Genomic DNA, 22656 nt, shown 5'->3' with positions numbered 1-22656 from the left:
GACCAGACAGACCTGGTTTTTAGTTTTTGTTTTTTGAAAGCCCTGTTTCAAAAACTGAGGTCAGAGGAAGGAGGAAGGTGCCTCATTGCGAGGCCCCGCCCCTAAGCCCTTAAGGTGGCAGTCCTTCCCTCTAGGGGAGGCGGGACTTCCCCCTTAGGGCAGCTGCTTCCGGCGGAATCCGGAAAGATCTACGGAGAAGAGGCGGAACCAAAACTGCTCGGCCAATCTGGGCAGGACGCCTTCATCGAGCCGGGCTCTCGTGCGGTAACTTGCGTTGGAGCACTAGCACCATGGCGTCTGGTTGCAAGATTGGCCCTTCCATCCTCAACAGTGACCTGGCCAGTTTAGGGGCCGAGTGCCTCCGGATGCTGGACTCTGGGGCCGATTATCTGCACCTGGATGTAATGGACGGGTAACTCTCCGCGGGGTTCGGGCCTGGGTTGTCGCGTGGGGCGGGATAGGCTCCCATTGACTGAGTACCTGTTAGGTGCACGGCGTCCCTGTGTCGCGAAGCGCCTCACTCTGAACGCGGTACTGAGGAGGGGGCCTGAGGTGGAAACCCAGGAGGTTCCGCTTGGAGGGGACCTGGGCTGCGACCGTGTCCCAAGCCTCATCTTCTCCCCTCCCCTTTACATAACGTGTATTCTTCTAGCACTTAGCACCCGGAAGCGACCTTAAATCTCTAGGACCTGTCTCTCATTTTCAGGTGGAGAAACTGAGGCCCAAGGGGATAGGCATGACTTGCCCAAGCTCATATAGCTAGTTAGTGGCATTGCTGGGGAGACAGACTTGTATAACGATGACGAGCTTTGCAGCTGGAGTGAGAACGCCCGAGTTCTGCCACTTGCTAGGTTACTTGGGACAAGCCATTTAACCTCATTGAGCTTCAGTTTCATTCTGTGGAAAGTGGGAGTAATAACACTCTATTGCCCAGGCATCTTTGGAAGATGAAATGAGCTGGTACAGGTAGTTTACAATGCCTGGCACATGGTAAATTTTCTATAATTGATGATAATTGTTGTCTCATTGTTCGAATTTTGATTTTCCTATCTATTTTCTCTTCAGGCACCCTGCTCTTCAGGGAGGTCAGTTTTTTGTAAGTAATTTTTAAGCACTGTAGTTATAGCCCATAATCAATATTGTTTGAAATCAGATTGATGCTAGTTTCATAAGTTGGTTATAAAATGAGGAACAAAGCTAGAGAAAACAGTTAATACTCCCTCAAGGTTACACACATTGTGACAGAGTTGCAACTTGCATTTGTCGCACTGATAACTGCCATAAGATCAAAACGGCCGTTAACCATGGTTTGGGGTAGAAGAGTAAATTTATTGTAAATAGGTAAAATCTCTGTGAGTGAGTGAGTGAAGTCGCTCAGTCGTGTCCGACTCTTTGCGACCCCATGGACTGTAGTCTCCCAGGCTCCTCTGTCCATGGGATTATCCAGGCAATAGTACTGGAGTGGATTGCCATTTCCTTCTCCAGAATATTACTTCTTCCAAAACCTAGATTTTTAGTTTGCTATCACATGTAACTCTATTTATGTACTTCGTTTTTTGACACCTTTGCTTGAAAGCCCTGAACTTCGAAAAGTTACTGGAGTATGTACTCACAGATGGGTAGCTACATTTTTGTGTCTGAGATATAGAATGAGACATAATTCTGAGTCACTTAGGAGTCTCAGGATAGAACAGACTTCCCAGGTGGCGCTAGTGGTAAAGAACTAGTGTCTGCTAATGCAGGAGACACAGGAGACATGGGTTCGATCCTTGGGTTGGGAAGATTCCCTGGAGGAGGAAATGGCAACCCACTCCAGTATTCTTGCCTGGAAAATCCCATGGACAGAGGAGCCTGGCAGGCTACAGTCCATAGGGTCACAAAGAGTTGGACACAAATGACTTAGCACTTACGAGTATAGTCTGACCATGTTTAAGTGAATGAATGGAGAAAATAATTTGTCCCAGTTTATCAGTCAGAATATCAATGATAACAATAGGGAATAATAAATATAGAGCTCATAAAGAACACTCGATTGTTTCTGTTCTAATACTTTTTTTTAGATTTTTTTTTTTCTTTTTCTTTTTTATTGAGGGATAATTGCTTTACAGAATTTTGTTGTTTTCTGTCAAACCTCAACATGAATCAGCCATGGTGGTGGTGGTGATTTAGTTGCTAAGTCGTGTCCGACTCTTGCGACCCCATGAACTGTAGCCCGCCAGGCTCCTCTGTCCATGGGATTTTCCAGCCAAGAATACTGCAGTGGATTGCCATTTCCTTCTCCAGGGGATCTTCCTGACCCAGGAATCGAACCCAGGAATCAAACCCAGGTCTCCTGCATTGCAGGCAGATTCTTTACCTACTGAGCTACAAGGGAAGCCCTGAATCAGCCGTAGGTATACATATATCCCCTGTTCTAGTACTTTTTGTGAATTATCTCATGCAGCCCCATGTGCTTGCTGCTGTTATCAGCGCCAGAGTTGACAGTGAGGAGTCTAATAAAAGAGAGATTAAGTTCCCTTGTAGCTAGGAAATGGTGGAACCCGGATTGGAAGCAGGCAACAGTTTGTTTTGTCTCAGAAACTGTCTTCTCTGGGTATTCGGCTTACAGAGAATGATTAAGATATTGTCTGTCTTTGAGAGACAGCTAGTTTATATTTTTGTCATTTATTTCACATCTCCTGCTGCACGGTAAACTCCCTGAAAGCACAGCTCACCTCTGTTCTCTGCAGGCAGGAAAAGCACTATGGCAGGCCTAGTTATAATTGATTGGATGAATTGCTTTATCATAATAGAGGTATCTTCTAAGAAATCTCTTGCCCCTCCCAGGCCTATGGCAGTCCCTGAGCTTGTTAAGTAAATGTGTTTGTTTTTTATTGACTCCTTTCCCCTTTTACTGAGAAACATCTTGGTTTGAAAATAAGCAAATTTTGCATACACTATTTTAAAAACCTTTCCCTGTTAATCATCACAACTTTGAGTTACTTTCATTCCCATTTTGCAATAGGAAACCAGTTGGGGAGGTTCAGCCCCTTCCCCAGTGTCCCATCAGAACAGGCAGGGCCTGGCTAAACTGCAGTGCTGCTTAGGCCCAGGGTATGAAAGCGGGGCTGTGGACTCCCTCCACGTTCTGCCTCCATGCTTTTCCTTGCCCCTTAAAAATCTTACATTGAGCTTGATGCACTGGTTGTTCTCTGGTCCTCTGTCTTTCCCTGAAGTCCCCACTGTGTCTTCTGATTAAAACAGAAGAACTTTGAAAGTGAGAACAAGTTTTGGAAACACTGGTCGGTGGAGCACTAGTGTGGTTGGATATTTGAAGTAAAGGACAGGTGGGTTTTTCTGGAAAAAAAAATTGGAGAGCATGTAAACATAAATGTGTCTTGACAGGAAGTGATTGGAAATGTATGGGTCTTTAAGTGTAGGAACAGAGCAAATAAGCAATTTCTAAATTAGTTGTTGTTGTCTGGTTGCTAAGTTGTTCCAGCTCTTTGTTAACCCCATGAACTGCAGCGTGCCAGGCTTCCGTCCTTCACTGTCTCCTAGTGTTTGGTCGTGTTGATTGAGTTGATGATGCCATCCAACCATCTCATCCTCTGTTGCCCCCTTTTCCTCCTGTATTGTCTTTCCCAGAATCAGGGTGTTTTCCTGTGAGTTGGCTGTTCGCATCAGATGACCAAAGTATTGGAGCTTTAGCATTAGTCCTTCTAATGAATATTCAGGTTTGATTTCCTTTAGGATTGACTAGTTTGATCTTGTTGTCCAAGGGACTCTCAAGAGAGTCTTCTAAGCACCACAATTGCACCACAATTCAAAAGCATCAGTTCTTCGGTGCAAGCCTTCTTTATGGTCCAACTCTCATATCCCTACATGAGTACTTGAAAACCATACCTTTGACTACATGGACCTTTTTCAGCAAAGTAATGTCTCTGCTTTTTAATATGCTGTCTAGGTTTGTCATAGCTTTCCTTCCAGGGAGCAGCAGTAGTGCTAGTCACTCAGTCATGTCCAGCTTTTGCAACCCAATGGACTTTAGCCTGCCAGGCTCCTCTGTCCATGAAATTCTCCAGGCAAGAATACTGGAGTGGGTTGTCATTCTCTTCTCCAGGGGATCTTCCCTACTCAGGGCTTGAACCCGCATCTCCCTCATTGCAGGCAGATTCTTTACCACTGCACCACCAGGGAAGCCCTTCAAGGAGCAAGTGTCTTAATTTTTTAATTTCATGGCTGTAGTCACCATCTACAGTGAATTTGGAGCCCAGGAAAATAAAGTTTGTCTCTCTTTCCACTTTTTCCCCTTCTCTTTGCCGTAAGTGATGAGGCCAGATGCCATGATACTAGTTTTTAGAATGTTAAGTTTTAAGCCAGCTTTTTCACACTCTTTCACCCTCATCAAGAGGCTTTTTGGGTCCTCTTCCCTTTCTGCCACCAAAGTGGTATCATCTGCATGTCTGAGGTTGTTGATATTTCTCCTGGCTATCTTGATCCAGCTTTTGATTCATCCAGCTCACCATGTCGCATGATGTATTCTGCATATAAGTTAAATAAGTAGGGTGACAGTATATGGCCTTGCTGTACTCCTTTCCCAATTTTGAACCAGTGCATTGTTCCATGTCTGGTTGCTTCTTCAGTTGCATACAGGTTTCTTAGGAGGTAGGTAAGATGGTCTGGTATTTCCATCTCTTTAAGAATTTTCCACAGTTTGTGGTGATCCACACAGTCAAAGGCTTTAGCGTAGTCAATGAAGTAGAAATAGATGTTTTTCTGAGATTCCCTTGCTTTTTCTATGATCCAGCAGATGTTGGCAATTTGATCTCTGGTTCCTCTTCCTTTTCTAAATGTATTATGTACATCTGGAAGTTCTCAGTTCACATACTGCTGAAGCCTAGCTTGAAGGATGTTGAGCATTACCTTGTTAGCATGTGAAATGAGTGCATTTGTGCGGTAGTTTGAGCATTCTTTGGCATTGCCTTTCTTTGGGATTAGAATGAAAACTGACCTTCTCCAGCCCTGTGTCTGTTGCTGAGTTTTCCAAATTTGCTGGCATACTGAGTGCAGCACTTTACAGCATCGTCTTTTGCAGTTTTAGATAGCTCAGCTGGAATTCCATCACCTCCACTAGTCTTTTTGTAGTAATGCTTCCTAAGGACCACTTCACACTCCTGGATGTCTAGCTCCAGGTGAGTGACCCCACCATCGTGGTTATCCTGGTGGTTAAGACCTCTTTTGTATAGTTCTTATATGCATTCTTGCCACCTCGTCTTAATCTCTTCTGCTTCTGTTAGGTCCTTACCATTTCTGTCCTTTATCATGCTCATCCTTGCATGAAATATTCCTTTGATATCTCCAGTTTTCTTGAAGAGATCTCTATTCTTTCCCATTTTGTTGTTTTCCTCTACTTCTTTGCACTGTTCATTTAAGAAGGCCTTCTTATCTCTGCTTTTCTTTGAAACTCTGCATTCACTTGGGTATATCTTTCTGTTTTTTCCTTGCCTTTCACTTCTCAGCAATTTTTTTTTCAAAATTTCCAGTACTGGGCCCACAGTCTCACAGGCCACCATTAGCCAGTAAAACCTCCTCAGACAACCTTCTTGTATTTCTTTTTCTTGGGGATGGTTTTGGTTACTTCCTTCTACACAGTGTTATGAACTTCTGTCCATGGTTCTTCAGGCACTCTACCCAGATGTTATCCCTTGAATTTATTCATTGCCTCCACTGCATAATCAATCATAAGTAGTTTGATTTAGGTCAAATCTGAATGGCCTAGTGGCTTTTTCTACTTTTTTCAATTTAAGCCTGAATTTTGCTGTAAGGAACTCATGAGATGAACCACATTCAGCTCCAGGTCTTGACTTTGCTGACTTTGTAGAGCTTCTCCATCTTCGGCTGCAAAGAGTATAATCAGTCTGATTTTGGTACTGACCATCTGGTGATGCCCATTTGTAGAGTCATCTCCTGTTGTTGGAAGAGGGTGTTTGCTATGACCAGTGTGTTCTCGACAGAGTGTCTCTGTTAGCCTTTTCCCTGCTTCATTTTGTACTCCAAGGCCAAACTTGCCTGTTAATCCAGGTAACTCTTGACTTCCTACTTTTGCATTCCAGTCCTCTGTGATGAAAAGGACATCTTTTATTTTGGTGTTATAGAAGGTCTTGGAGATTTTCATAGAAACATTCAACTTCAGGTTCTTTGGCTTTAGTGGTTGGAGCATAGAGTTGGATTACTGTGATATTGAATGATTTGCCAGGATCATTCTTGCCTTTTGGGACTGCACCCAAGTACTGCATTTCAGCCTCTTTTGTCGGCTGTGAGGGCTACTCCCATTTCTTTTAATCGATTCTTGCCCACAGTAGTAGATACGATGGTCATCTGAATTAAGTTCGCCCATTCCAGTCCATTTTTAGTTCACTAAGATGTCGATGTTGACTCTTACCATTTCTTGTTTGACCGTATCCAGTTTACCTTGATTCATGAACCTAACATTCCAGCTTCCTATGCTGTATTGTTCTTCATAGCTTCGGACTTAACTTCCCCACCATATACATCCACTGCTGAGCGTCATTTCCACTTTGGTTCAGCCTCATCATTCTGTGTGGAGCTGTTTCTCCGCTGTGCTCCTGTAGCATATTGGACACCTCTGACCTAGGGGACTCATCTTTCAGTGTCATATCTTTGTGCCTTTCCATATACTGTGTACGGGGTTCTCTAGGCAAGAATACTGGAGCAGTTTGCCATCTCCTCCTCCAGTGGACCATGTTTTATCAGAGCTCTTCACTTTGACCCGTCCATCTTGGGTGGCCGTGTACTACATGACTCACAGCTTTATTGAGTTACACAAGCCCCTTCTCCATGGCAAGGCTGTGATCCGTGAAGGGGTCCTAAGTTAGGATGATTTAAAAGCCAGGGAGATTGCACATTAGTACTACATTTCTGACTTTTGAAAAACTTGCAGAAATTTCCAGTACTGGGCCCACAGTCTCACAGGCCACCATTAGCCAGGCCAGATCTTCATTTGTCCCCTGTCTCCTTCTGCCCTGTTTCAATCCTCCATGCTATCTGCCAACCCAGCCACCCCTATCCCCACCCCCGATGACTTTCTCTCTCTTAAGGCTCTCCTCCCTTGGACTTTTTTTTCAGTTAGTTATTAATTGTCAGTGAAGGGACAGACAGGCCCGGCAGATAAGAGCCTGAACTTTGGAGCTAGGTTGACTGCCTCCTGCACTTACTGGTTGTGTGAGCTTGAGCCTCTCTTTCTCATCTATCAGTTCAGTCGCTCAGTCGTGTCCAACTCTTTGCGACCCCATGAATTGCAGCACGCCAGGCCTCCCTGTCCATCACCAACTCCCGGAGTTCACTCAAGCTCACGTCCATCGAGTCGGTGATGCCATCCAGCCATCTCATCCTCTGTCGTCCCCTTCTCCTCCTGCCCCCAATCCCTCCCAGCATCAGGGTCTTTTCCAGTGAGTCAACTCTTCGCATGAGGTGGCCAAAGTATTGGAGTTTCAGCTTTAGCATCAGTCCTTCCAAAGAACACCCAGGACTGATCTCCTTCAGAATGGACTGGTTGGATCTCTTTGCAGTCCAAGGGACTTTCAAGAGTCTTCTCCAACACCACAGTTCAAAAGCATCAATTCTTTGGTGCTCAGCTTTCTTCACAGCCCAACTCTCACATCCATACATGACCGCTGGAAATACCATAGCCTTGACTAGACGGCAAGTAATGTTGGCAAAGTAATGTCTCTGCTTTTCAATATGCTATCTAGGTTGGTTATAACTTTCCTTCCAAGGAGTAAGTGTCTTTTAATTTCATGGCTGCAGTCACCATCTGCAGTGATTTTGGAGCCCAAAAAAATAGAGTCTGACACTGTTTCCACTGTTTCCCCATCTATTTCCCATGAAGTGATGGGACCAGATGCCATGATCTTCATTTTCTGACTGTTGAGCTTTAAGCCAACTTTTTCACTCTCCTCTTTCACTTTCATCAAGAGGCTCTTTAGTTCCTCTTCACTTTCTGCCATAATGGTGGTGTCATCTGCATATCTGAGGTTATTATTTCTCCCAGCAATCTCGATTCCAGCTTGTGCTTCTTCCAGCCCAGCATTTCTCATGACGTACTCTATAAAAATACAGAAAACAATGGTACCTGTCTCACTGAATTGTTGGCATGATTTTAATGAGTTAATATGATGGAATTGTTTAGAATGGTGGTTGTCCTGTATAATTTTTTATTAACCCGCATTCTGCCTGCTTGTCATCTGAGCTCAAGACCTTGGTGCTGGGTGCTAAGTTACTTCAGTTGTGTCTGCCTCTTTGTGACCCCATGGACTGTAGCCAGCCAGGCTCCTCTATCCATGGGATTCTCCAGGCAAGAATACTGGAGTGGGTTGGCATGCCCTCCTCCAGGAGCTCTTCCCAACCCACGGAGGGAACCTACGTCTCTTACATCTCCAGCATTGGCAGGCAGGTTCTTTACCACTAGCACCACCTGGGAAGCCCCGTGGTTTCTTCTCTGACAGCACTTCCCACCCCACCACCACCCTGCTGCATCTTATCAGGAAAATCCCGTCAGTTGCTATCCTTGTTTCTGTTTTTGCTGTTTCTTGTCATTTACCAACACCTCTTGCCTTGCTTCTTCCAGTTTACTGCTCAGTCATTTGTGCTACTAAAGTATTGTTTCCATCTTAATTGTTCATTGCTTCTCTGGTGGCTCAGCTGATAAAGAATTCACCTGCAGTGCGGGAGACCTGGGTTTGATCCCTGACTTGGGAAGATCCCCTGGAGAGGGGAAAGGCTACCCACTCCAGTATTCTAGCCTGGAGAATTCCCATGGACTGTATAGAACATGGGGTTGCAAAGAGTCAGACCTGAGTGAGTGACTTTGACTTTCTCTTTTAAAACCTCACTTGATCAGGATTAAAGTTCAAACAGTGAGCCTGGCATTCTGTATCATTTAATGTGACACAGTCTTGCCTCGTATTTTATTCATAGTAGCCAAGGTGGGCAGCACCATCTCCCTTTCTTTGAGCTTAACTTAGTTTTCTCTACCTTTGCTTCATTTCTTTCCCCATCTTTACAAATTCCATTAGTTCTGTAATTCCATGATCTGGGGCTTCCCTGGTGGCTCAGGTGGTAAAGAATCTGCCTATAACGTGGGAAACCTGGGTTTGATCCCTGGGTCGTAAAGGTCCCCTGGAGAAAGAAATGGCAACCCATTCTAGTATTCTTGCCTGAAGAATTCCATGGACATGAACCCCATGATCTATTGCTTTAAAAAAAAAAATGCTATTCTACCTGCCTCTGAAACAATTATCTTATATTGCATACTTTAGCTTTTCTCTACAGGCCTCATTCAAGGTAATGCATACTACTTTAACTAAAGAAAGCCTAGATTTCTTTGGCTTAACGTTATAAAGTTTATTTTTCCTTCAGGTAGTAGTTTGGTGTGAATGTCCTTCCATGCAGAAATTCAGGGACGTCAGAGTCCCCTTCCATCCCCTGTCTCTGCCCTCAAGGGCCTCTTTCCTGGCAGAAGGGTAAAATGAGAACAGAACACGAATATACTCAACCTCCCGGGCTCTGCAGTGACACGCATCACCTGTGTTCGTATTTCACAGCCCTTTTGTGAGAAGTAGTCACGTGGCCACCTGGTTTTAAAGGGAGTTGGGAAAGTGGTCCTTGGCCGAGCTGGCTTCCTGCCAACAACTATAGTGTAGCAGTCAGTCATGAGTTGTGGTGAGTCATTAGCCATCTCTTAGTGCCAGTGAGATTGTAAACTTGTCTGTGGGGAGCAGAGAAACTTTTTTATTTTTAAACAAAATATAGTACTCTGAAGCACCCAGCCTAAATGTTGAAGTGAGCTGGTGATAAAACAAGAGAACTGGAGCAGTATAATGGTTAACTGCCTTGGGTCTGATATCAGAAAGCCTTAATTTGAAACCTGCCCCAACGAATTATTAACTGGGTGACTTAAGGAAGTTATATCCTGTGCTCCTCAAATGGAGATAATAACAGCATCTACCTCAGAGGGCTGTTGTGAAGATGAAATAAAATAAGGTACAATATCTGGTATGTTACAAACCTTCAGTGAAAGTGAAGTCGCTCAGTCGTGTCCGACTCTTTGCAACCCCGTGGACTGTAGCCCATCAGGCTCCTCCGTCCATGGGATTCTCCGGGCAAGAATACTGGAGTGAGTTGCCATTTCCTTCTCCAGGGATCTTCCTGACCCAGGGATCAAACCCAGGTCTCTCTGCATTGCAGGCAGACGCTTTAACCTCTGAGCCACCAGGGAAGGCACAGTTAAGTTTCCTTATTGATAATCTTTAAGAAAGCTTAAATAAGCTTGTCATTTTATGCCCTGTGATAGAGGTGGATTAGAGATAGCCACAGGTGACCTGTGATAGGCTTAAGATTTGAGAAACCCATATCAGAGTCTTGAACTTCCTAACTAGTATGTGACTTGGGCAAGTCATATAAATTTTGGGGTTTTGATTTTGTCATCCTTCATTTCTTCCTGTCATGGATTTTGAATTACAGTGTTAAATTGGTTGATTATGTGACATTATGACTTACTTATAACAAGGAGTTACTGCTCTGTAAAACTGAAATTCTATAGGTATTTTTAGTGCCTAATACTGATACTGATGTTAAATTGAAAAATATTGCAATCACAGATAATCTCCTCTTTGTCTATCAGGATACATTTTGAGAAAAATACAGAGACTGAATTGAAAACATTTTCAGAGTAAGATTTTGTTTGTCTTGTAGGCATTTTGTTCCCAACATCACCTTTGGTCACCCTGTGGTAGAAAGCCTCCGAAAGCAGCTAGGCCAGGACCCTTTCTTTGGTAAGTGGGTGTTTACGCCATCTGAAGCGGAGTATCTTGCTCAAGTAAAGGGGAAGTAGCTGGTTGATTTCTCAACCTCCAGTTTGACAGTGTACCCTTTCCCTTCTCCCTGTGCTGGGACTTCATTGGCCTACTGTAAGAAGCCGAACTTGCGCACTTCGGGGCCTAGGCACTTTGGCTAGAGTCACTTTGCCTAAAAAGCCGTGTTCACTTGGTCAGTGCTACCTCATCTTTCCACCTCAGACCCTTTGTTGTTGTTTCTTCAGAGAGGCCTGTCCTAAATTAACCTTTTTACATTGTTGATTTTTCTTAGAATTTCTTTGAATCTGCGATTGCTTTTATCAGACTCCTTAAGGGCAGGATTTCATTCACTTGGTTTGCTGTGGTTTTCCCAGAGCTTAGCATAGACACACAGCTGAAGCTCAATGTGATTGTTAAATGAACTTAGGAATCAGTTGATTTATAGTCTAGATGAGAAGTCGATTCATAGAAACTGGAGCTTTCTACTGGTCTGTGTATGCTCCACTTCAGTGTTGTAGGATAAGGTGAATTAAGGTTTTTTTTTAAGATCTCATAGTGACCTAGAAGTTACTCCTGTGGAACGTAGATTCAGCCCACATATCCTTGTCACTGCTGCTGATGTTTTAAGCTAAGTTAGCAGAGCCTCTCTTGCCAGATCTCTGGTACAGAAGACATTTGGTGAGTTTTTATAAATAATGTGTGTTTATGTAATTCATTACTTAATTTTAGTAAAACTTACATATTTTTATTGACCTATTGTGGACCAGTTTTATGAAGGGCTCTAGCTGTGCCTGTTCAGTATGGTAGCCACTAGCCTCATGTAGCTATTTAAGTCAGCTAAAATTAAAAATTGTTTCTTAGTGGCATTAACTGCATTGTGAGTTCTTAGTGGCCGCGTGTGACTACTGTCCCAGTGCAGTTGTGGAACACTGCCGACATTGCAGGAGGCTGTTAGAGCCTCTGTAGGCCTGTTCCACTTCGAAGGCACCAACTTTATCAATTCATGTGACTTGAGGGAAACTGTTCCACCAACATGTTCACCATTTTGAAATTTCCAAATAATGGAATATAATCCTCTGATTACCTGAACTTTTTTTTTTTTAATTATTATTAACATTTTGGAAGCTGAATTTTCGAGGGTAAATATATCCTTACAACTATCGGAGTTGGATGAAATAGTGTTCTTTGCCCTCTCACGCCTTGTACGATGGCCACAGAATCCTCCACTCTGGCTTTGTGTGGATTTAAAGTATGTCTGTAGTTGTCTTTTCCCCTTCCTTTTAGCTGGTCTCCCAACTGTTACTTCTCACTGCTGTTTGACTCCCCCCCATCTGTGCCCCTTCTCTTACCAGCTCAGCTGACACCCCCACCCCCCCACAATCTGTTTTTTCATTCCTGCTTTTAGTTTGTTGTTTGCTGCTAAACTTGCTAATCAGTCTTACCAGAAGACAATCTCTAAAGATGAATGGATTTCATATGCTTTAGTGTTTGTGACCTTTGTTTTTATATTATATGTTGTTTGTTTAATTCTTGGATACTGGTTGTTGGTGCCTTATATATCTTAGGAGTTAGATCACAAGTTGTGTGTATAACTGCTAAAGCTTTTAACAATTCAGTCCTAATATTGAGTAGAATTTACTATCTTAAGATGTAAAGTGGTAGGGAAAAGTCATTTTTGCTTTTATCTAAATCAGTGGTCTTCAAGTATGTCTGAGGACCTGTGGGAGTCTTTTTCAGACAGATACGACTGAAGCGACTTAGCAGCAGCAGCAGCAGCAGCATGATGTCAAAACTATTTGTAGTTCGATTTGTAAATTATTTGTACTGATATTATTTGCCATTATTTGTACTGATGGTGCAGAAGCGGTGAGTGAGTCTGCTGATGCCTTAGCCAGAGATAAGGTGGTTTTACTGAACGGGTAATACTGAACAGGTTACTACAGGTAGTCGTGATGTTCTTACACACCATGCCTTCATAGTAAGTATCCTTGATGAATTGGAACAGGTGATGGATTTAGTAAATCTTGATTCTTGAGTGCACGTCTCTTTAGTATTTTGTGTGACGAAGTAGGAAGGTAATACGTACAAAGCCCTTCTGTTGAATCCTGGAGGATGATCATTTCCTTGAGGAAAACCACTCATTTCATTGTCTTGAGCTGTACTGCAAGTGCTGGTTTTTTCACAAACACCATTTTCCATTACAAGAATAACTGACAATGAACTGTGGTTATTAGCCTTAGATGTTTTCCTGATGTTGTCTTTAAAATTAACTACGTGAACCTGTCACTTCAAAGAAAGCAGCTCATCACTTTTCGTTGCCACTGACAAAAGTTAGAATTTGCAAGTGAAAATTGGAGTTTTGGAAAACTTATATTTGCTGCTTTGAGCTTGAGAGCTTCCCAATGCTTACAGCTTTTTTGATCAGATCTGTAGTGACATTGACACATGTGGGTTTTGGATAGTATATAAAGAATGTGTCTCTGTTTGGAAGATCTGTGTAACTCAGTGAAACAATAGTACTTAAAAAAGCTGTTCAAAATACAGACTAATGAGCTTTAGCATTAACAAAGTATGGAAAGGTCACTGACAGGATTTATAGATTCCACATTGCCTGTAATCTTTCATACTGCTTGTTGAGTTTTGGGGTAGAAATGATAGAATATCCATACTTGAGTGAAAAGGCTATGCGTGTAGGGACGCCTCCCTTTTCTGTATTTTTTTTCCCTACTATAAAACAATAGATTGAATGCAGAGCAGATGTGAGAATACAGATGTATTCTCTTAAGCCAGGCACTACTGCTGCTGCTAAGTCACTTCAGTCGTGTCTGACTCTGTGGGACCCCATAGACGGCAGCCCACCAGGCTCCCCTGTCCCTGGGATTCTCCAGACTAGAGCACTGGAGTGGGTTGCCATTTCCTTCTCCAATGCGTGAAAGTGAAGTTGCTCAGTCACATGGCTGAAGTGACTTAGCACACACAAGTAGACGCTAAAAGTTTTTTTTAGTTTGCCTTTCTAATACATTCAGTTCAGTTCAGTCGCTCAGTCGTGTCTGACTCTTTGCGACCCCATGAATTGCAGCACGCCAGGCCGCCCTGTCCATCACCAACTCTCGGGGTTCACTCAGACTCACGTCCATCGAGTCAGTGATGCCATCCAGCCATCTCATCCTCTGTCGTCCCCTTCTCCTCCTGCCCCCAATCCCTCCCAGCATCAGAGTTTTTTCCAATGAGTCAACTCTTCGCATGAGGTGGCCAAAGTACTGGGTTTGAGCTTTAGCATCATTCCTTTCAAAGAAATCCCAGGGCTGATCTCCTTCAGAATGGCCTGGTTGGATCTCCTTGCAGTCCAAGGGACTCTCAAGAGTCTTCTCCAACACCACAGTTCAAAAACATCAATTCTTTGGTGCTCAGCCTTCTTCACAATCCAACTCTCACATCCGTACATGACCACAGGAAAAACCTTGACTAGACGGATCCTTGTTGGCAAAGTAATGTCTCTGCTTTTGAATATGCTATCTAGGTTGGACATAACTTTGCTTCCAAGGAGTAAGCGTCTTTTAATTTCACATCATCAGTATTGGGGTGGAGGAGTCTTCAGTAATTTTTAAGAGTGCAGAAGGAGTCTGACAGTAGAACATTTGAGCCCTGTGTTGTAATTACAGGCAGAGTCGCTGAGTCATTGATTCCCCGAACACCAGAGAATGTCCAGTGATGGTTGCTGGTGGTGACTGCACGCTGGAGATTGAATAGGGATGACTTAGCTATCTAGTCTGGTAACTTAGGAATGAGTAAACTTGGTCTTGTAAACCAGATTGAATTTTTCTTGTTTATGATATGAAGGAAAAACACACCAAATTGAGTTTATCTTCTAAAATCAAAGTTTTGCCTATTAAAATATGTTCTATTTTTGTTACTTTTACTAGTTTAGAAATATAAATGTTAGTCTTGACTTCATTAATCAGGCTCTATACTCTGTTTTCCTGACGTTTTTCAAAGCCTTGTTGCATTTTATAAATCTTTGCTATTGAATTCTGGAATACTAGATTTTTTTTCTTTAACATAGCTTTGCTGAATCAGAAATGTGCTCTCTGTTACAAAGTAAAAAGCTCAAAACTCTCCTCATTACTCTCTGTCCAGACAGAGTGTTTACTGTTTTCTTCTTTCCTGCATCATTTCTTGTTTTCACTTCTTTTAAGCTGCCCTCTCTTTCCCGTGAAGTGCTATTAATATTATATTTTAAGTTGAGATGTTTAAGAAGGCCACACTCATTTCTTCCCAAACATTTTCATATGATTTGAGCTTTAGATTTAAGGTCACGTGGCAGGCTGCTTCTGGTTAACGTGTTCTTTCCTCTGAGTCTGCCCCTCCTTTTTGCAGTTGTCTCCCTCTTAGTGGTGACACTTCTGTTCTAGCTGCTTAGGCCCACATCCTTGCACCATCTGACCCTTGTCTCACTGTGCACGTCTGAGCCACAGCAGCCCCTCTTGGCCCTGCCTTTAGAAAATATCCGGAATCCCCACCACTGCTCACCATCTGCAGTCACTAGGTTTATTGCCTTGATCTTCAAAGTTAGATCTAAGTACTGCAGTATTTGTTCTGTGTCATTCAGAATAAAACCTGATGGTCTGCAGAGTTCAGTAGTTTTATCCAGTGTTTCTCTTACCTCATGCTCTCTCCCCGGTGCCGTCCCCTCCCCCTCCGCCCCCCCCCCCCGCCCCCGACTCCAGCAACACTGGCTTTATTTACTGCCAACTTTATTTGTATTTACTCCTTTATTTGTCTCCCTCACTAAGAATGTAATCTAAGTTTTTTACAACAGTATTTTCTGAACCTGAACTTATGTTTCCTGATTTCTAGTTACTGCTTCTCATAAATAGTGCTGTAAGCTTTTTGTGGAAAAATGTTGGATTTTTTTTGATAAATGTGTTTAACCAAAACCTTATCTTAAGGATGCAGGGAAGCTATCTATGCTGAAGTATAACTTCTATTTAACAATTATCATGATGCCAGAAGAGTCCATATCTGAAATAGCAAAAACTACAGATTGACTTCAATAATACGAGCAGCTGTTTTCCTTTTAGTAATACTTAGAGGATATGTCTTTTCTTTCCAGACATGCACATGATGGTGTCCAGGCCAGAACAGTGGGTAAAGCCAATGGCTGTAGCAGGAGCCAATCAATATACCTTTCATCTTGAGGCTACTGACAACCCAGGAGCTTTGATCAAAGACATTCGGGAGAATGGAATGAAGGTAAGAGCTTAGCGGTGACGTTAATGTTTTATACTATTCATTTTCAGAATTGGGAAGGTTTGGTGGAAGACCCGAAATGATAGGTGAAGAAGACCAGACGTAGACAGCTGTTCTTCAGCTTTGAAGCTAGGCTTTAAGTATAACATGTTTGTCAGATAAGATTAATACATTCTACTAATGTTTTCTAGAAATTGCTACCTTTTTGAAACATTTCCTTGTGATAACCATGTTGACTTAAAATTTACAGCTGAACAATTTATGTATGTATTCCATTCTTTAAGAATAGAGCTTCCTACTGGGCCTGATAAGCCACAATAATGTATTACGGAAATAGTTACTGATGTGATGTAGCAAATTTGTTTGTTACAGGTTGGCCTTGCTATCAAACCAGGAACTTCAGTTGAATATTTGGCACCATGGGCTAATCAAATAGATATGGCCTTGGTTATGACAGTGGAACCTGGGTTTGGAGGGCAGAAATTCATGGAAGATATGATGCCAAAGGTAAAAAGAAGTATTTGGTTCCGGAGTAAGGTTTTTTATTGTGTATATTCATTCAGTAAGCATGTATTGGGCTGCTTGTATGTTTGGGCTGCTTGTATGTTTGGGCTGCTTGTATGTTTATGCCTTGCTCTGAAGGCAGGGAAATGGGGGTGCCTACATATCATTGGAATATGGGATGAGAGATGCCCAAGAGATTCAGGTTTGGAGATCAGAAGAGATACCACATGTTAGTGTTGAGTTTTTGTTTCCAAAACCATTGGAAACTGTTCTGTAACCTTTAGATGGAATTTTCATTGAATATTGAGGGTTTTATCTTCGCCTTGTTTCTGTGAACTATATTTTCGGCAAATCCATGACAAATTCAATGCCATTTGCCAAATAGAACAAAGCTTGCTTTTATGAAAGTTTGTTTCAGTATATTAAGATGGTTTTCCCCAGTCATAACTTTTATTGATATAAAGTTACTTGGTGAGACATTTGGAGTCATATTTTAGTGGCCATTTCATTTTTGTTTGGTGTGCTTTCCCTCTACCTGTCCACTTAGGAGTCATTTATTTCCTTGTGTATATCTAGGTTCATTGGTTGAGGACCCAGTTCCCATCTTTGGACATTGAGGTGGATGGTGGAGTAGGTCCTGACACTATCCATAAATGCGCAGAGGTGAGACTGCTCCTTGACGGCAACCTGGACCAATTTCCTATCAAATGTAATGCCAGGACAGGTCTTATCTACCAAAGAGATTTCCCCTGTACTTCCTAAATAGTCTTTCTTTCCTGGAAAAGTATTTGTTTGTTTAAATGTAAAACTAGGAAAGTAAATAGTAAGTCCTGGCTACCTCAGTAATGATGAAAAAATTATTTGAAAGAGGAATGTGCTGACTACAAGCGTGTGTAATATCATTGAGAAGTTCCAAGGCCTTTGAGACAGTTTTCCAAAATAGGGAATCTTCCTATTTTGTGTGTGGGTTTTTTTTTTGCTTCCTATTTTTGCTTCCAATGTTTTGTATAAATGTCACACACTTTTCTGCTTGATACTGTGATCAGTATGGAGATGACACTGGACAGACAGTGAGCATATATCTTTTGACCCCTGTAGAATTCATTTTTACTGAACTGTGCTTTGTCATTAATGCTGTTTCTGCTTACATTGAGACATATTAAGTTGTAACGCTAGAAAACTAATATTTCATTTTTATGAGGAACATTGTTGGACAATGCACTGTATCATAGCACAGCAGTGTCTCTCTCACTGGAGAAATTTTTCTCAGCTTCAGCAGTTCTCTCAATGGTCCCCCTTTCTTTCAGCTCTGAATCATATAACAGATTGGATTTTCCTCCCCGAGTCAAATCTCAGATAAATTTGAACTCATTTTTATAAGTTTTTACTCGGTTTTACTCTTTGATTTCATATTGAAAAACATCTTGAAAATCTTTTTTAAGCCACCTCAAAACCATTCTGGAATGCAGTGAAGCATACATAAGAATATGTTCCATTTCTACTGGCATCAACATGAGAAGATACTTAAATGTAGTGTTGCCATATTTTATGGATTATCTCACATTTTAACAGTAATTGTCCTTTTAGACTGTCTGCAAATTCCTCTACATAGTTCAAAGATGAAAAGATTGATTTTTTTTTTTAGGAGCTGAGGGGGCATTGGTACATATGGGGAAAACTTTAATAGAGGTGAAGATGAAAGGTTTTAGATTAAACCTTATCTCAGTGTTCGCAGAGATGCACTATAGTTTATTTAGAAGGGGGTTGAAAAGAAAGAAAGTGAAGTCGCTCAGTCATGTCCGACTCTTTGCGACCCCATGTACTGTAGCCCACCAGGCTCCTCCGTCCATGGGATTTTCCAGGCAAGAATACTGGAGTGGGTTGCCATTTTCTTCTCCAGGGGATCTTCCCAACCCAGGGATTGAACCCGGGTCTCCTGCATTGCAGGCAGACGCTTTACTGTCTGAGCCACCAGGGAAGCCCTGAAGAAGGGGGTTAAGGGTTACCAAAAAGACAATGTTTCTTAGACATGTTTAAAAATAATTTCACATCCTCTTTTAAGCATTTCAGCTTCTTTCTTCATTGAACTAGCTGCTTAAGTATGTTCATCTTGAAGTGGCTTTTATACAGTTAAAGTGCTGACTGCCAGCTATAAGGGTAGAAACTCTAGTCTGGGAGTTCTGTTTCAGGTTTTTCCACATCTTCCTTTGAGGCGTAACCTAAAGTGTTTACTTCTTTCAGGCAGGCGCTAACATGATTGTGTCTGGCAGTGCCATTATGAGGAGTGAAGACCCCAGATCTGTGATCAACCTGTTAAGAAATGTTTGCTCAGAAGCTGCTCAGAAACGTTCTCTTGATCGATGAAACAACAAGGACCCCAGTGTTTCTGCTTAGGAGCTCTCCTTTTTACTGGAAAACAAGAATATTGACTACCAAATCATACCACAGTTGAGGCAGTGCTGCTTTTCTGAGCAATTACTCATCCCAGTGACTAAAATCCATTATGCAGAATGTTCCAAGAGGTTAGAAATTGGTGTGTATAACTACATTTTTAGTGATGGAATTGAAAGATTAATGTGATAAAATACCATTTTTACTGGGAGGCTTGATTTTTATGAAGAGTAAAAATATGGCTGTATAAAGGTTACAAGCAGAAAAGTGTCTTAATGCCTAAGGAAGGCATGTTAGCGACTATGAAAAAAATTTTTTTTCTGAATTTCTAAAAAGAATTTTCTTTGGTTTCTTTACTGTTTTCTGAAAGCAAAGGAAGTTCTTCAGTTTTTCCTGTTTGTCATTTTTTGTGTGTGATAACTAAGTTTGCATCTGATTAGGAATGGCATACTTACTCTCCTAGTTTCAAAAACATTTATTTTTTACTTTGCACCTTATATTTGATATATTAAAAAAAAAAAAAGTGTATTATGAAGCCCAGGGATTTTCAAGTTGTCTGTTCTAAAATATGAGCACAAGTTTTATCAGGGTATTTTGTTAGCTGTCCTAGAAGGACAGAGTATTCAGTGATCTCTCCCCCCCACCCCGTTTCCCATTTTTTTTAATTATACACACTATTCCTAAGGACATAAAAAATGTTTTGCTAGCTCTATGCTAAAAAAAGAAAAAAGGCCTCTATTTAGAAGTAATATTAAGTTGAATCCTGACCCTTCTGTTTGTTTGATCTTAGCAAACCAAATCAGCCAACCTCTTTGAGTTTCTATTAATTGATTTATACATTGAATGTAATTATGAGAGTGTGGTATTGTATTGAGGATTGAAAGATTATTATATATGTAAAGCTTCCACTATTCCTAGAATTGTAAGGGTGTGGAATTGAACATGCCAAGGCAAGGAAGCTATTAGATAAATTTGTTTTGAGGAAGATTATAAAGTACATTGATACAATCTCACTAAACCTACAGTCAGTCCTATGAATGGTAAAACAGGTGTGTTTGTCCCCGTTAAAAAAAAAAAAAAATGATACTGAAACTCATCAACAGGCTGGTACAATGGAAAGAATCCAGGAAAGCATAGGATTTCTGTTCTGTACTCTTTTTTTATAGATGGAGCACTTAAGAGGTGGATTAAGCAAAGGAAGCTTAATTGTCTTATTTCTAGTCTAACTTTAAACTAGAAAAACCAATTGCTAAGAATATTCTGCAACTAATGACTTTTGACTCCAAGGATATATATTTTATTAATCCAAGAAAGAAAGACCAGGTAGGCTAATATATGACAAGGTACAGATTTAATCCTACACTATTTATTATTGTGTCCCAAATTACAGTTTGACAGTAGATATGTATTACCTACTTCATTCTTGTAAATACTCTTGCTATGAAATACACATGGCAAGAAATAACAGGACCAATGTCATTAAACTTTTTCAGGCTACTATGAGTTTTGAGAAATAAGGTTTGGAAAATAGGAATGTTAACACTTTAAAGCATGGAATAGAGCTTCCTTGGTTTCTTCTGTTTTCTCAAGGTAAAATTTTATTTCTTACTGTTCGTTTTTATTTTGGCTTAGGAAAGGCTTTGCCACACAGCTAGGAGACGACGAGGCGTGTAGAAATAGACACAGACAACACGGCATATAGAAATAACTTTTTAATTAAAAACTTACATAGATTATAATATCAGACATGACAAAAAAATTGAGTTTATTTGCCTGGACAACTTGGGTTTGTTCTTTTTTTTTTTTTAATGTACAGTAAAACTACAAGCAAAAATTTGTCAGTATTGAATTGGAAATTTTTTCTTTAAAGAGACCAGTATAATTTCCAGTCTCTAACAAAAACTTACTGTCAGATCCCCCAGATTAGGCCAGGTGGCTAGGATTGTCAGTTATATGGGTACTACAACTTGAATAACCTGTTCTACATGAGAAAAGTGATTCATATAAATTGTCCTCAATTTTTACATAGGAAAAAATAATGTAATAGTGTCAAAAGAGATTTTACTTTATATATACTCCAGTATCCAATACTGAACTATTAAGAATTTTAATTCTCTCTCTAGGATACAAGTAAGAATAGATGCCTATTTGAATAGAGTAAGCAATGGTAAGGAGTGACCAAATGAACTAGAAGTACAATAATATACTAATGGCAATTTCCTGTTTGTTACTCATTTTAAGTGGGATGTTTATGAGATACATAAAGCTCAAATCTTAAAAGATGTGATACTTTTAAAATACACTAATATTTAACGCGCCATTGCTTTTCTTATTCTGTTAGGAGTGAATAGAAAATAACCTGTGTTTAACCCAACAGATTATCAGTGATTTCAAATAAAGTGTATTATGTTACCTGGTATAGAAATTTCCATAAATAACTTCTATTAAATATCTTTTTTCAAGTCTGGACTACTAGGAAGGGATGTTTCTAGATGTCCAATATCATTGGAAATCTGTGCTTCTTTATAGTGCAGCTGATATTTCATGGGATAATTCATACATGCATTTTTCAAGTGGAATGGTCACTGCCAGTGCTTTTTAAAACTACTTAGATGTGTATATATATGCATGTATACTCTATACACGCATATTTTTATATTCTTATTTCTGAGGCAATTTAAGATTAACCATTTGTATAGAAAAAAAGGAGCTGTCATTTGATACACGGGGGTGGCGGGGGGGGGGGTGGGGTTTGGGTGTTAAGTTGTTTAAAAATTATTTACCCAGTAATGTGATTTGACAGCAAATTACAGCAGTTAATTTTCTGGTACTTGTGATTTGCATCAAACACAAATGACTAGCACTTGTTGGTCAGTGAAAAGCTAGTTACTTGTGGTTTCAGGAAGGAAAATGACACTAACTTGCCTGTTTCATAAACAGCATAAAAGGTTAATGTGCACTATATGCTCTTATTCTGGAACTGAGACTGGAGGGGCTGGACAACAGGGCTTGCTTTTTTCTCCTGTTTTCCCATTCATTTACAGTTTTCTTCACTTGTTCCCTGTCACCTATTTTTTTTAACATGAGTAAGTCCTAGACCAAGGGTTTTGTACTCTTCCATTCCATCTGCCTGCCTTTTTGGATGGTGGCCATTCTCTGGTGCACTGGTGCAGAAGACTTCACCGTGGAAAGCTGGGCTTGATCTTTCAACCTGATCATTTTTTTCATCTTGGCATAGTAAAGCTTCTGTGTCTTCATCCTTCAGTGGAAAAGTCCGTCGTTCCCACCACAAAGACTGAAAGAGAAAACATGTTCAGTTTCAGCTAATTTAAGTTCATATCTCAGATAATCTGTAGATGTCAATTTTGTAATAACCATTGGTCAGTACAAATTCTTATTTGGTCCTAAGTATCCAGCAACTTAAAGTGGGACATACTGAGGATTATTTAATAGGGACCTTTGGGAATTATTTTTTTACTTTGCCTCTTCCAAGAAGAGGGAAATGGTGCCATTAGGGAGTACTGGTCCTCATTTTAAGGCTAGGTGCATGTTAGGGAAATTCCCTTAAATGTGTTTGGGTCATCTACTTCAGTATCTCCATTTTCATTCCATCATTATTATAGACACCTATTAACTTTTCTTTGAGCTTTCTATG

At 41.0% G+C, this 22656-nt stretch overlaps 2 protein-coding genes across 33 annotated transcripts in view; one reads left to right on the top strand and one right to left on the bottom strand.

The window, feature by feature from the left end:
• The first annotated feature begins 253 nt into the window (after positions 1-253).
• Positions 254-21420, top strand: RPE (ribulose-5-phosphate-3-epimerase). Of its 12 annotated transcripts, none has more exons than XM_086342216.1 (7): positions 254-401; positions 1066-1085; positions 10756-10835; positions 15970-16109; positions 16479-16613; positions 17187-17273; positions 18852-21420. In XM_086342216.1, the coding sequence occupies exons 1-7, from the start codon at positions 291-293 to the stop codon at positions 18972-18974; spliced, it is 696 nt and encodes a 231-aa protein (XP_086198342.1). In that variant the 5' UTR covers positions 254-290; the 3' UTR covers positions 18975-21420. The 12 variants fall into 12 exon arrangements, with proteins under 12 accessions (XP_086198342.1, XP_086198383.1, XP_086198380.1 ...); XM_086342257.1 differs by having other exon boundaries at positions 1066-1096; XM_086342254.1 differs by having other exon boundaries at positions 254-412; positions 1066-1096.
• Positions 20699-22656, bottom strand: part of KANSL1L (KAT8 regulatory NSL complex subunit 1 like) — a 126239-nt gene continuing 124281 nt past the window's right edge. For all 21 annotated transcript variants that reach the window (XR_015142563.1, XR_015142556.1, XR_015142580.1 and 18 more), the window contains one exon: positions 20699-22296. Coding sequence is in view for 13 of the 21 variants with exons in the window: in XM_086342127.1 (XP_086198253.1) it covers positions 22066-22296 (231 nt within the window). In the remaining 8 variants the exon portion in view is untranslated. The remainder of the gene's footprint in view (positions 22297-22656) is intronic.

Source organism: Bos grunniens, chromosome 2 (assembly GCF_055505025.1).
Source record: "Bos grunniens cultivar Pamir isolate PY7600 chromosome 2, Bosgru_T2T1.0, whole genome shotgun sequence".
Lineage (NCBI taxonomy): Eukaryota > Metazoa > Chordata > Mammalia > Artiodactyla > Bovidae > Bos > Bos grunniens.
Note: the sequence above shows the minus strand (reverse complement) of the source record. Positions and strands in the feature narration are given on the sequence as shown.